The following is a 14181-nucleotide window of genomic DNA, read 5'->3' on the forward strand; positions in this document are numbered from 1 at the left end:
CACTGCTTTTAATGCATATTCATTGGGGAAATCCTGAAAACCCGACTGGAATACGGCTCTCGAGGACCGGAGTTCCCTACCCCTGGTCTAGACCCTTGTTTCCAGGTTCTAATCTTCAACTGAAGAACTGTCTGCCTTTTGAAGTAGGCCGCTGCAAAACTTCTTCAGAGGAAAAATAATGACCTCACACCGACAACCCAGTTGCTGTATATATAATAGATTTATTAGTAATAAACAGAAGTCAGCTTACATGTAATAAAGTAACAGCAAATTAGGCCAACGGATTACATATAGAATTGCCAGCATCTGATATGTGGAATCCGTTCTGAAGCTTAAGGCAGCCGGTCTACTGTTTTTATACTCTAGTACAGTAGCCTAGAGTCAAGAGTACTACCTGGTTATAAGTTACATACTCACTTTCTATTGGCTTGTTACATTTGTTATTTCTGTTGATTGGATTGGTCATTGAGTCATACTGAAGCATGATGTTACCTGGTGTCAAATATGACTTCTGTATTTCCCATGACAATGCATTCTTAATACTAAGGTCAATAATTCCTGAGAGTGGACCCCCTCCCTCCAAGGCTTGATTGTAGATCTGTCAGTGCTTTTCACCTGCGGTTGATATGACTTCTGGTAAGTCGCCCTGACCTGGAGTTATGTGGTTTGGTGACCCAAGCATTTTGGAAAGTCCCAAAATATCCAATGCTATCACAGTCAGCAGATATGCAATGCTGTCACAGTCAGCAGATGTTTGCCAGCTTCTAGGGCAAAGATGAGCTTCTCATAAACGACCTGTTATTTGTGCTGACAGGGAGAGATATGATTTTTGCATTGTTCATAAGGCTTAAGTAAGTCCAATTCAACAACACAGTAAATGTTTCTTTTTGGGGTCTCATGGGGGTCTTCACCTTCAATCCTCATGAAGGTCTTCTTCCTTATTCCCCCTCACTTTATGTTCTTTGCCATTGCCATGAGGTCAAATCATGGACAACCCCAGTGCCGTACAATGGCTTGAAATGCTGTCGCTAACAGCTCCCACTCGACCAGATCTAAGATTTTCTGTTGAGGAAGTTGGCTTCAACATTGTCCATTCCCACTATGTGTGCTGCCGACAGATCCAAAGAGCCTGGCGCACAGATACCACATAAGCCAAGACTTTTCGAAGAACTCGAATAAGATCATAAAGGGCATCTGTCACATAATACACAACTTCCAACACCAGCTGAAGACAGGCATCCTCATCCGCAGAAGGTGCATGGTGCATTCTCTTGTGACAGGCACGCACCACAAAAGAGGCTGCCATTACAGCCTTGATACCTGAAAAAGCCACTTCAAAAAGCAGTTTCAACATATTCTACATTCTGTGATCCTGGGAGTCCTAAAGCTTAACTCCCTCAACACTAGGGAGGGCCTTATGCCTGGTAACCTGCGCCAAAGTGGAATCCATCTTAGGTTTCTAAATAAAACTGCTGAAACTCAGGAGGCTAGTGGATAAACCTTAGACATAGTTTTAGAGAACCAGAAAGAACTTTCTGAGGCATCCCATTGTTCCATAACCAAACCAAGAAGCTGCGGATGGGATGGAAAAAGGGAGAACAGCACATTAGAATGCTCCATGACCGAACACTGAGATATGGAAGGTGGAGATTCCAAGTTGGGCTCTTTCAAATAATCAGCAATAAAACGGTGGACAGAGCTATGCTTAGAGTCTACGGACGGAGGGGTCCGCACCCAAGCCTGGACTCTGGGTGACCATGTTGACTAGTCCCAGTAAGGGTATCATCCAGATCCAAAATAGAAGCAGAAAACAGAAGAGGCAAATAATGTAATCGAGCTTTGCCATAGCTTGACAAGAGGACTCCCAAACAGGGATCTCAGCCACTGGCACAACTGGCTTAGAAGAAACTGATGCGCTCGTTGGCTGTATCTAATGAGTTGGGTCCAAAGATTATACTTTCCAGAGGAGCCAAATAAATTCCAGTGAAAATGTACACCCTGTGTCTGCACCGTACCGAAAAAATCTCCAGATTCAGAATGCAGGTGTTTGGTGCCAGACTCCAGAACAGCCTCTGGGAGACATGTTTTCCCTGAAATCATGGACCCAGGCTGGCTCCTCAACCCTGGAGTACCCAGAGAAGGCAAAGTCCAAAGCTACCACCCCCTCCCCAGCACGCTGGACATTTTATTTATTTATTTCAATTTCTATCCCGTTCTCCCAGAAGCTCAGAACGGGTTGCAAGTAGACATTCACAATCGTTTGAAAACAGACTAGTCATGACAAATAGGTTACAGTAGACAATAACAGAGTTAATTCTAGAGATCAGACTGGTCATAGTGAAGAGTACTAGGAAAAGTATATTGAGGAGGCAGTTTTTAATGGCCCGATTGGTGGAAGAGGAAGGTCTTTACTGCTCTGCAGAAAGCCATTAGTGAATCTAGTGATCTGTTCTGTGTGGATAATCGGTTCCCTAGCTGAGGTAGGAAATAGCTGTAAGATCTTTAGTACGTCGTACTCATGGTCACTGACCCGGCGCCAATCCAATGCCACCAATGCACACACATTCGACTGATTAGGGCGAGGAGTCCATCCAAAATTATATTCATTCAAATCGAGGGGTATTGAGACAGAAATAAAACTATGAAAAAAAGATCGATAAAAATCCAAGATGGCCACCACCAGCGAATTCGCACCAAAAATGGCAAAAATAAAGAAAATCTGAAAATAAACAATAGCAAATTGGGGTTTAGGGAGGTGGGAGATCTGAACCCTATCCTCAGAAACTCTCAAAAATTTGTTTTAGAGAGTTTCACAGACCACCCCTGATGTTCCCATAGGAAACAATGGAGGTATACGCATAGTTTCTGAAGTGCCTGTCTGTCAGCTCTATATACTGCAGTTGAATGGAGGAAAATGATTTTCTGCTTCAGAACAGCTCCAAAATGACCAGACTTGAAGATCTTCGGACTGCCAGTCGGACGGACAATGACCTAAATCTCCACTCCCACGGAACCTCTGCACGCAGCTGGGGGAAGGAAACTCAGCCTGCGCCCTGAAGCCTGGAGGATTTGTTTTTTACTCAGGACGCATATACAGCCTGCATTTAAACCCCTGACAAGGTCAGAGAGCAAGCAAGCTTCCAGGGGAATGGACCCCAAATCCAGGAAGGGTGGCACACAGCAGGCTGAATCTACAGATCCAGCTAAGTTTCTCAGTGAAGTAGCAGTCTGGCTCCATGGAACTGCGTCTTTTCCTTCGACAGAGGACCGATGCAAAAGGGTTTCAAAGCACCCAAGAAAATGAAAAAGCCAAACTTTAAGCGAAAAAATAAGAAAAAGATGCAGAGTAAATCCAAGAGACTTCTGTATTGATTGCTTGAAGAAATTGAAACTGCAGGGAGCTCTAACTCTCTCTCTAAGGTAGGAGGAGCATGTGCTCAGAAAAGTGTTTGGATTTCTGCAACTCCCAGATTACAGGAAGGGATTGAACACCTAGCGTACTGAAACCGGAAGGGATGTAATAGAACTAGTTAATTTGGAGGGGGGAGGGAAGAAGGGTACAGAAGGGGGTGAAGCACAGGCAGTAACAGGTAGAAGTTTAGATCTTTCAAAAAATTGGCAATCCTAAGTATATAAAGGCAATTTTACAAACCACACTCCTATCATTTTTAAGTGAAAATAGTATTTAAAATATATGTTTTACTCCTGGGAGAATTCTGCAAAATTCTGCATACTTTTTTCCAGTCCTTCCACATACATATTCCATCCACCACTTTTCAGCCCCACCCACTTCCATTTTCCAACCCCATCTCCCTCCCTACACATATCAGGCTACTACTACTACTACTAATTATTTCTATAGCACTACCAGATGCACGCAGCGCTGCACAGTGTCACAAAGAAGAAAACAGTCCCTGCTCGAAAGAGCTTACAATCTACTTTACAATCTAGGTTACTTCCTACTCCTGCCATACTGGATTTGACTGTTCCTTTGAATCTCTTGGGCTTCCATAACGTTTTAGGACTTAAAAAATTGCTGGGGACCAAGCAGAAGAAAGCAGTCCATACCTGTGACTGTGTAGCTCCTCCTTTTGTCATGCTGGGGGAGGAGGCAGCTTGAAAGTGAAACATGTGTGCTGCAAAAGCAGACTGAACAGAATTCTGTGTAGTCTGCTGAGGTGTGAAATTCTGCACAAATTTTGCATTGCACAGTAGTGCAGCATTCTCCCCGGAGTAATGCTTGCAGTTCTGAGATCAAGGAATAGAGATGATAAATATATAAACTATATACCTTGAATTTTAGGATCTGGAATTTGAGGACAGTTTCTCTTGCTTCAGAAAGTGTCAAATTCAGTTCCTTAATTTGTTGACTAAGTTCTTCAGTCTATGGAAAAAGAATGACCAAACATGAGCAAAAAAAAAAATTTCAGGTAACTTCAATGGTAAGCTTAAACTCTCAAAATAAGCTGTCAGCTTCTATTTAAAGGAGAACCCATGTTATGTTATGTGCAATCTTATTTCCCATCAAATCTTCATTAAAGTATTAGGCTGTTACAAGCAACATATTGTTAGATATTCTATATATAGTTAAATATATTACAGAGAATTATACATTCTACATAAAGTTATCAAATTGTTATCATTATAAATGCAGTCTGAGGCAATATATCAAAAGTACCAGCTGACCATTAACAGTGACCATTAACATTGTCTTTATTTCAGGCGCCTTGTATTCTAAGTGAATATCTTTGGATTCTGGTAGGGATTTTTTAAAAAGCCAGGGATTTTAGATTTTTGCGAAATAGTGTGTATACTCTGGTTTTGTGAATTTCGATGGGAAGTTTCACATTCTTGCTATTGTGATCTTGATCTGGACTGGATTAGCCAGAGTCCTGACCTGGGTCATCCAAGCCTCAGCCAAGCAGTTGAACGAGGCATGGAGGGTAGAAGGGTGTCTAGATCAAATAAAAAAGGTCCAGCAAAGGTGTTTGGTGTGAATTATTATGTCTTTATTTTCTGTTTATACTTTGGTGAAAGGAAAACAAAACACAAACTTGCTCTGGTGGCTAAAAAGCTTGTTAGCCCAATCAGGCTCCACAGTTGTACAGTTCACAATCAGGCATTTTCCACCAAACATAGGCTTTCAACAGGCTATGCTCTGCCAGTCCTTATTACAAAAACAAAAGACCAAACTTCCAGTATCAAAGTCCTGGAACCAGCTGGGTCTGCTCAGTCTGGTTCTTTTACAGTACTTCTGTGTCTGTGCAATTTCAGGCCACAATTATTCCAACTCTTCTGTTAACTTCAATTTAATCAGAAGCAGGGATTCTCCACCCTTCTGTTATTAGGGTTTGTGAGGCAATTCCACCTTTCCAGATCACATATGATTTCCCCAAGCTTTAACTCACTAAGCATGGCTTCTGGCAAACACGATTCTACAGGTTCCATTTCATAATCACTTGTATACATTTCTTCTGGCATTTCTACATCCAAAACAGTGTTACCTTCAGAAGAATGATTACTTAAAGTGGAGAAAAGTGGATGTGGTCTCTCTCCACATAAGTAGAAGTAGGGAATTAAAGGCAGGTAAGTCTGACTTCTTTGGTAAGCAAATGAATGGAACACATTTAAAACAGAGAATGGTGAAGTTTCTGGAATCTGGTGGTCTTGTCACACAAATCTAATCAATTTCTTTGACTGGATGACCAGAAAATTGGATATAGGGAGTGTACTAGATGTGATAATTTTGGTTTTAGCAAAGCCTTTGACAGTGTTCCACACAGACGTCTAATAAATAAACTGAGTGCCCTTCGGATGGATCCCAATGTGACAGGTTGGGTCAGGAACTGGTTGAATGGAAGACGACAAAGGGTAGTAGCCAATGGAGATCACTCTCAGTAAAGGGATGTTACCAATGGTTCTGTTCTTGGGCTTGTTCTTTTAACATCTTTATAAGTGATATTGCTGAAGGGCTGTCGGGTAAGATTTGCCTTTTTGCAGATGATACCAAAATCTGCAATAGAGTAAGACACCCAGGATGGTGTGAATAACATGAAGAAAGACCTAACGAAGCTTGAAGAATGGTCTGAAATTTGGAAGTTAAAATTTAATGATAAGAAATGCAAGGTCATGCATTTGGGCTGCAATAACCCAAAGGAACGGTACAGTTTAGTTGGGTAAAGAACTTATGTGCCCAACAGAAGAGTGGGACTTTGGTCTGATTGTATGTAATGATCTTAAGGTGGCCAAAGAGGTTGAAAAGATGACGGCAAAGAGATACTAGGGTGCATAAGGAAAGGTATGGCCAGTAGGAAAAAGGAGGTATTGATGCCTCTCCATAAGACTCTGGAGAGTCCTCATTTAGAATATTGTGTACAATTCTGGAGACCGCACTTTCGAAAAGATATAAGGAAGGCTACTAAAATGGTGCACGGTCTTCATAAGGCGTATGGGAACAGACTTAAAGATCTCAATATGTATACTTTGGAGGAAAGACTGGAGAGGGGAGATATGATAAGAGACATTTAATACCTACGTGGCGTAAATACGCACGAGTCAAGCCTCTTTCATTTGAAAGGAAGCTCTGGAATGAGAGGGAATAGGATGAAGTTAAGAATAATCTGAGGAAATACTTTTTTTACAGAAAGGATGGTATATGTGTGAAACAGTCTCCCAGAAGAGATGGTGGAGACAGAGACTGTGTCTGAATTCAAGAAAGCATGGGATAGGCACGTTGGATCTCAGAGAGAGGAGGAGATAATGGTACTGCGGATGGGCAGACTGGATGGGCCATTTGGCCTTTATCTGCCATCATGTTTCTATGTTTCAGGCACGTTTGTGCAGAAGGGAAAAACTGCAGGTGGTGCCAGATCTCCCAGTGAAGTCAAGAAGAGTCACAGAAAAAAATCTGGAGTGGATTCCTTCTGCATATGGCAGGTGGCCATTGGGAGATAACACACTTGTCTAGAACGTCTCACCTATTGCACTGGAATACTAATTTGCATTACTACTGACAGTTATTTCCCATTTTGGATTTCTACCTTAATGTTTCCATTCTGCTTTTATCTTTCAAGATCAACTTTACTAGGTCTACTTTCATTGTGATTCATTCAAAACTGGTGCTTCTCCTATCAGGCAAATAGAGATAACCCAAAATGGCAAACTAAAACAAACTATCTTCAATGTAAGGCTTAGAGAGCTGGGTATTAATGCCAGACATGCAGTGAGCTTACCTCTTTCTCCTTTCTCTTCAAAGCCAAAGTTAATCCTTGAATGGTTTTATCTCTTTTTAAACCATTTTTCTGCTCAAAAGCAAGTTTCTCTTCTTTCTCCAAAACACAATTTTTGAGATCCTTAAAAAAAAAAAAATAAATAAAAGATATTAACATTGAAGCTGGTACAATATTTGGATGCAGAAAGAAGAGGTTTTAGTATTTTAAGCTGACTACAAATGAATCACCTGCCGGAGAACCTTTTTTTTTTTTTTTTTTTAAAGTAGGTCAACCTAGAGAATCAGACTACCATAGGAACAACATTAACATCATTGGCATTCCTAAAATTAAAAAAAAAGATTAGAGCTGAAATTCAAACTTACATGATTAAGATATATGTGTAAACTGCAAGAAAATTTAGATGCTTCTTTCTTATTTCATTTCCGTATCATTAATTCTTTCATTGTAATTGTTCCAAAACTGGTGCCTAATAAAGCTTCAAGTACCATAGCTAGATTGTGGGCCCACCGGGACAGATAGGGAAAATACTTAGATTACCTGAATTCAAGATAGTATGGGACAGGCATGTGGGATCTCTTAAGGAGAGTAGGAGATAGTGGATGTTGTGGATGGGCCGACTGGATGGACCATTTGGCCTTTATCTGCCATCATGTTTCTATGTTACTAATGTAAACCACTTAGGATATAAGTGGTATATAAATAAATAAATTTTAAAGTAATTTTTCTGTCAATTACCACTGACTGTCTGGGTTGAAGTATAGGCTAGGGAGGAAGAGCAGGTTACTTATATGCATTAGAATATACTCTTTTTGGTTCCTGCGTACTCACAAGCAGCAGCCCTCACTGGATGTTAACGTTGTCTGTCCTTTAAGGACAGTTGTTTTATTCAGGTTCTCTACATTGTGGACCCCTGATGGAGTGTTTTACGAAACACAGACCGTGTTGGGTCCCGCGTACTCGCACAAGAGGACCATTTGTTTGGAATGCTACATTGCATCTTTCTTATGTTTCAATATATTTATTAAGATTTTCAATAAAGTGCAAAGAAAAATTACAACAATGCAAACCAAATACTTTACATGTGCACAAACCAATCCCCGTCCCCCACTTGTTCATAATGGCAGTGTCCAGCAGTCTACCCTGCGGTATGTGGCCATCTTCACAAATTCAATAGTCTACTACGAGCCTGCGGAGTAAGGTCAATCCAGAAATGCTCCCAGATCTGACAAAAGCGTCAACATTGCATCTTTCTTAATAAAGATTAGACTTTCATACTCTTGTACATCAGCTCTGCAGTATCCTTTCTTTGTTTTGTCATTTGACTTTTCTACTGCAGATTGGTTGGATTGTTTGTTTCTGGTTGGGTAAGAATATACTCGTGCAATTCATGTGGAAGAGGGGACATCAGAAGAACACAACCTCTCTGCTCTGTGGATAAAAGAAGACTGACTTGGTCCCAAGCAATGAGTGCAGGAAGAAAGACATGTGCATTTATAGTAAGCCACTTCAAAACAGAACACTGGGGAGCATTTCTGAATTAGGGCTCTTGTCGGTAGCATCACACACCAGTCAGAATACCGTATCCTTCTTGTCCACAAAAATAGCAAAATTGTATGGAACTGAAAAAAAATTTTAGTGGAAAGGTGGGGGGTTCCTCTTGGTTGAAAAGTTCTTACATATTTGGTGGCAATGCAAGACGATACAAACTTCTGAGAAAGGGAATTTCAATATGCATCTTTGAGGCATAAAAAATTACAGTAAAATTAGAATATGGCCTGTTAGGAGTCAAACCTCTCCATCTTATGAAGGTGGCAACTCAGTTCCTCAGATTTTGCATGACATTAATGAGATTAAAAATTGCTTCATAATGCAGAGCTAAAAATGCTCTGGTAATGGAAGAATTGCACCTTATACTAAGAATGGTCTATCCATTTGTCTTATGTAATAGTACTTAGGGACTGTGTTCTTTGTGACTCTGTACAGCGCTGCGTACGTTTCAAGTTGTTTAAAAATTTTATATACCGCCCAATCGGCCTTCTAGGCAATGAACATTGTCTTAAAAACATATATGGAATACATCCTTTAAAACATTAATCATTATTAAAAACATTTAAAAACAAAACAAAACAAAAACAAACAGAAACAAAAAAGGGAAGAAGGGTAGAACTACAATTTATCAAGTAAAAAGAGAACACATATGGAGAAAAAACAAAAGGGAGAGTAGAGTGTCTAAAAGTAGACTAAAACTATGTAGCCCTAAAAAGGGCATTTAGGTCTCAAAAGCATCAAGAAAAAGAAATGTTTTTAAATTCATCTTAAAATGGTGAAGAGTTGATTTTTCCCGTAAGTGGACCGGAATATTATTCCAAGGAGATGGAGCGCTATAGAAATAATTAATAGTAGTAATAGTAGATGATATAGAATAGAGGGAGATATACTAAGATGGATAGGCAAATGGCTGGAGAACAGAAAGCAGAGAGTGGGCATAAATGGGAAGTTCTCGGACTGGGAGAAAGTAACTAGCAGTGTGCCCCAGGGCTCGGTACTTGGGCCCATCTTATTTAATATTTTCATCAATGACCTAGAAGGAACATCTAGTGAGATCATCAAGTTTGCAGATGACACAAAGCTATGCCGGGTAATCAGATCGCAGAAGGATAGCGAGGAACTCCAGAGTGACATGTGTCAGTTAGAGAAATGGGCGGAGAAATGGCAGATGAAGTTTAATGTGGAAAAGTGCAAAGTAATGCATTTAGGTAGAAAGAACAAGAAACACGAGTATAGAATGTCAGGTGCAACTCTGGGTAAGAGCAAACAAGAAAAGGATCTGGGTTTACTGATAAATAGGACCCTGAAGCCGTCGGCACAATGTGCGGCGGCGGCAAAGAAACCAAATAGAATGTTAGGCATGATAAAGAAGGGAATCACGAGTAGATCGGAGAAAGTTATAATGCAGCTTTATAGAGCAATAGTCAGACCACACTTGGAATACTGTGTCCAACATTGGTCTCCCAACCTATAGAAGAATATAAAACTGCTGGAGAGGGTACAGAGACGAGCAACAAAGCTAATAAAAGGTATGGAGAACTTGGAATACGAGGAACGAATGAAGAGACTGGGATTGTTCTCCCTTGAAAAGAGGAGACTGTGAAGGGATATGATCGATACTTTCAAAATACTGAAAGGAATCGACAAAATAGAGTAGGAAAGAAAGTTATTTACAATGACCAATGTGACATGGACAAGAGGGCATGGATTGAAGCTAAGGGGGGGGGGGACAAGTCCAGGACAAATATCAGGAAGTTCTACTTCACGCAACGAGTGGTGGACACCTGGAATGCTCTCCCAGAGTAGGTTATTGTGGAATCTACCATTCCCGGATTTAAAAGCAAACTAGATGCACATCTCCTTACGAGAGGCATAGAGGGATATTGGTGACTAGAATTACGCCAGGTGTACGCTTGGCTGGGCCTCCGCGTGTGCAGATCGCCGGACTTGATGGACCGATGGTCTGATCCAGAGATGGCAGTTCTTATGTTCTGTTCTAGATGTAGTAACTAAATTTGTTCTTGTATGGGGTTAGAAAATAACATGGAGATCAAATTTGTCCCCGTTCCCGCAGGATCTACGACGGCAAATATAAATTAAAGGCAGAACAGAGCCAGGTGAATATAAGAACATAAGAACTGCCATCTCCGGATCAGACCTTTGGTCCATCAAGTCCGGCGATTCGCACACTCGGAGGCCCAGCCAGGTGTACACCTGACGTAATTTTAGTCACCCATATCCCTCTATGTCTCTCTTAATGAAATGTGCATCTAGTTTGCTTTTAAATCCTAGAACGGTGGATTCTGCAATAACCTCCTCTGGGAGAGCATTCCAGGTGTCCACCATTCGCTGCGTGAAGCAGAACTTCCTGATATTTGTCCTGGACTTGTCCCCCCTCAGCTTCAGTCCATGTCCTCTTGTCCATGTCACATTGGACAATGTAAATAACTTTTTTTCCTGCTCTATTTTGTCGATTCCTTTCAGTATTTTGAAAATCTCGATCATATCCTCTCTGTCTCCTCTTCCCAAGGGAGAACAATGCCAGTCTCCTAAGTCGTTCCTCGTATTCCAAGTTCTCCATACCTTTTACTAGCTTCGTTGCTCGTCTCTGCACCCTCTACAGCAGTTTTATATCCTTCTTTAGGTTGGGAGATCAATGTTGGACACAGTATTCCAAGTGTGGTCTGACCATTGCTCTATAAAGTGGCAATATACCGTATTTTTTGCTCTATAAGATGCACCTGACCATAAGATGCACCTACGTGTATAGAAGGAAAAACCAAGAAATAAAATTCTGAACCAAATGGTGTATCCTGTCCCACCGCCCTGCCCTCTGTCCCCCGTTTAATGGTCTAGTGGTAGGCCAGGACAGGGTAGTTCTAGTGGTAGGCAGGTAGTCCCCCTCCCCCAGATATCTTTTTTAAATTCTGGCAGTCCAGCGCTGTATTGGTAGGAGCTTTCCACATTCCTGCCCCTCCCTTGCTGGATGGCTGCCTCCTCATCTCTTGCAGCAGAGCAGCACACAAGGCAGGTGTGAGCTTTACGCACTCCTGCCTGGCCCCATGCCACTCCCTGAATGGCTGCCATCAGTTCTCACATCTACCCTAGTGTTTCCAGTAAGTCAACATGTTGTATTTATTGTTAATAAATGTTAGATTTCTGTCAGGCTACATGCTAATTTTAAATGTAAACCACCTTGAAACTACATATAGGCGATATATCAAATTTTAAATAAACTTTGAAACAGTTAGATGCAGAGATTGCATATTGGGATGTAAGAGAGATCCTTTACTCTGAGTAAGCAGAGATGGAAAGATCTGTAAAGGAATTGGATCCTCGGAACTCAGCTAAAGTAGAAGGGAAAACCAAGATTGTCTGGGTCACCAAGGAGCTATCAGGATCATGGTGGCTGATTCGCGCTTGAGCTTGACTAAGGTCTTGAGAGGGACTGGTGGATATGCATAGAGAAACTTATTCATCCAATCCAGAAAAATGCATCTGCTTCGAGACAATGAGGTGAGTATAGTCTGGAGCATAATTGAGGCAATTTGTAGCTGTAGGGAGATGCAAACAGGTCTATCTAAGGAGTATCTATTGAAAAAGTTTTAGAGTCAGTTACTGTGCCACTAAGATAAGTGGTTTCTATGAATTTTTTTATTTTCTGATAAGTTTTCCAGAGTTAGTCACTGTGCCACTAAGATAAGATATAAACTTTGAAATCTCTATTTATGATAAAACTGCTATTTTTGCACAGAACTGTCATTTTGTACTGAGAAACTGCTATTTTTGCACAAAATTGCCATTTTGCACAGAAAAACTGCTATTTTTGCACAGAAGTGCCATTTCGTACAGAACTTTGTATATGACTTCATACAACTTTATTATTAACTTTGACAATCACAATAACTTTATTTATACAAAATTACAAAATCTATTGAAAATTTTTTTCAAAAAAAGACATCAATTATAGCACTTAATGAACTATTGCATTCACATGAAAAGGATGGAGGTGGACCAATGATTGAAACCATAACATTGCATTTGTCAATAGCCCTTGGCTGTTATGAGACGTAGCAATATGGTCTGAGGTTTTGACTTCTTCCATTTATGATCTATCAGTGCAATTTAATTGACAAAGTTAATTTTTGTTTCATTGCACTTTTTTTGTGTGTATTTGATATTTGGTTGTGGAATTACTGCTTTTTTGTTTTGCTATCTAAGGAGTACCCATAGTGAGAAGATGTGGCGCAAGACATTACAGTTGAGAGTCCACTCATGTGGCTGAAGAAATTTGCTGAGCTTCTTGGCTAGAGCATTGATTCCCTTGTACATATATGGCTTTGAGAAATATGTTTCGAGCAATTGCCCAGTTCGCTACTTGATTGTCTGTTCGAAGGAGGATTTGGTTGGAAAGACTCTCCTAAAAGGTTTTTAGAGCATTTTGAATTGCCTGCAGCTTTAACAGGTTGATCTGGAATGTCTTTTCTTGAGCTGACCACTGACCTTGTGTCCTGAGACTATCCAGGTGGACTCCCCAAGCATAAATAGATGTGTCAATAGTGAGCGCACTCTGATTTGGGGGAATGTGAAATAACAAACCTCTGGAGAGATTTGTCAGATCCATCCACCACTGAAGAGATTGTCGAAGAGGTGAGGTAACTGTAATCCGTCAACATAAAGGATCGAGAGCTTGAGACCACTGAGATGCTAGAGTCCACTGAGCTGTTCTGAGATGAAGTCGTGCAAGAGGGGTAATGAACTGTGGAGGCCATGTGACCTATGAGTCACATCATCTGTCTTGCTGAGATGGTTTGTAGAGAAGAGACATGATTGCAAAGATGAAATAATGTGCTTTGTTGAGGTAGAAAAGTTTATAGAAGAGTGGTGAAGAGGAGGGCTCCTATGAATTGCAGCACTTGAGAAGGTTGAAGTTGTGACTTGGGGAAGTTGACTTTGAACCCTAGGAGCTGGAGAAAAGTTATTGTTATCTCTGTTGCTGAATGCTGTGCTTGAGGAGATGAAGCTTTTATCAGCCAATCATCCAGATATGGAAACATTTGAAACTTGTAGGTACATAGCGTTGCTGCTATATAACTAGGCACTTGGGCCCAGATTCTCAAAACTTTAATGCAGTCATTAAACTGGTTTCTGATGGTTTAGCCTGCATGCATTTTAGCGGTGGATTATCTCGGTCTTTAGCAAGCTTTCTAGCAGTCTCAGACACTGCCATGCAAATGGACACTTCAACATTGAAATGAGCACTCCAGTGGATTATTAAAAATCTCCGAGCCGTTCTCCAAATGCGATGTTGGCTTTTAGCGACAAAAATCAGTGACTGGGCCAAGGATGCCAGTACAGTGACAGCACTGTTAAAAGTGCATCATGTGGCGTGTGTTTTGAC

General features: G+C 40.9%; 1 protein-coding gene across 5 annotated transcripts in view; it reads right to left on the bottom strand.

The window, feature by feature from the left end:
* LOC117367981 (CDK5 regulatory subunit-associated protein 2-like) overlaps positions 1-14181 on the bottom strand; it is a 372935-nt gene that overhangs the window by 229396 nt on the left and 129358 nt on the right. For all 5 annotated transcript variants that reach the window (XM_033961149.1, XM_033961147.1, XM_033961146.1 and 2 more), the window contains 2 exons: positions 7233-7352; positions 4292-4384 (listed from right to left, as the gene is read on the bottom strand). In XM_033961149.1, coding sequence (XP_033817040.1) covers positions 4292-4384; positions 7233-7352 — 213 coding nt within the window. The remainder of the gene's footprint in view (positions 1-4291; positions 4385-7232; positions 7353-14181) is intronic.

The sequence above is a fragment of the Geotrypetes seraphini genome, chromosome 10 (assembly GCF_902459505.1).
Source record: "Geotrypetes seraphini chromosome 10, aGeoSer1.1, whole genome shotgun sequence".
NCBI classification, from domain to species: Eukaryota; Metazoa; Chordata; class Amphibia; order Gymnophiona; family Dermophiidae; genus Geotrypetes; species Geotrypetes seraphini.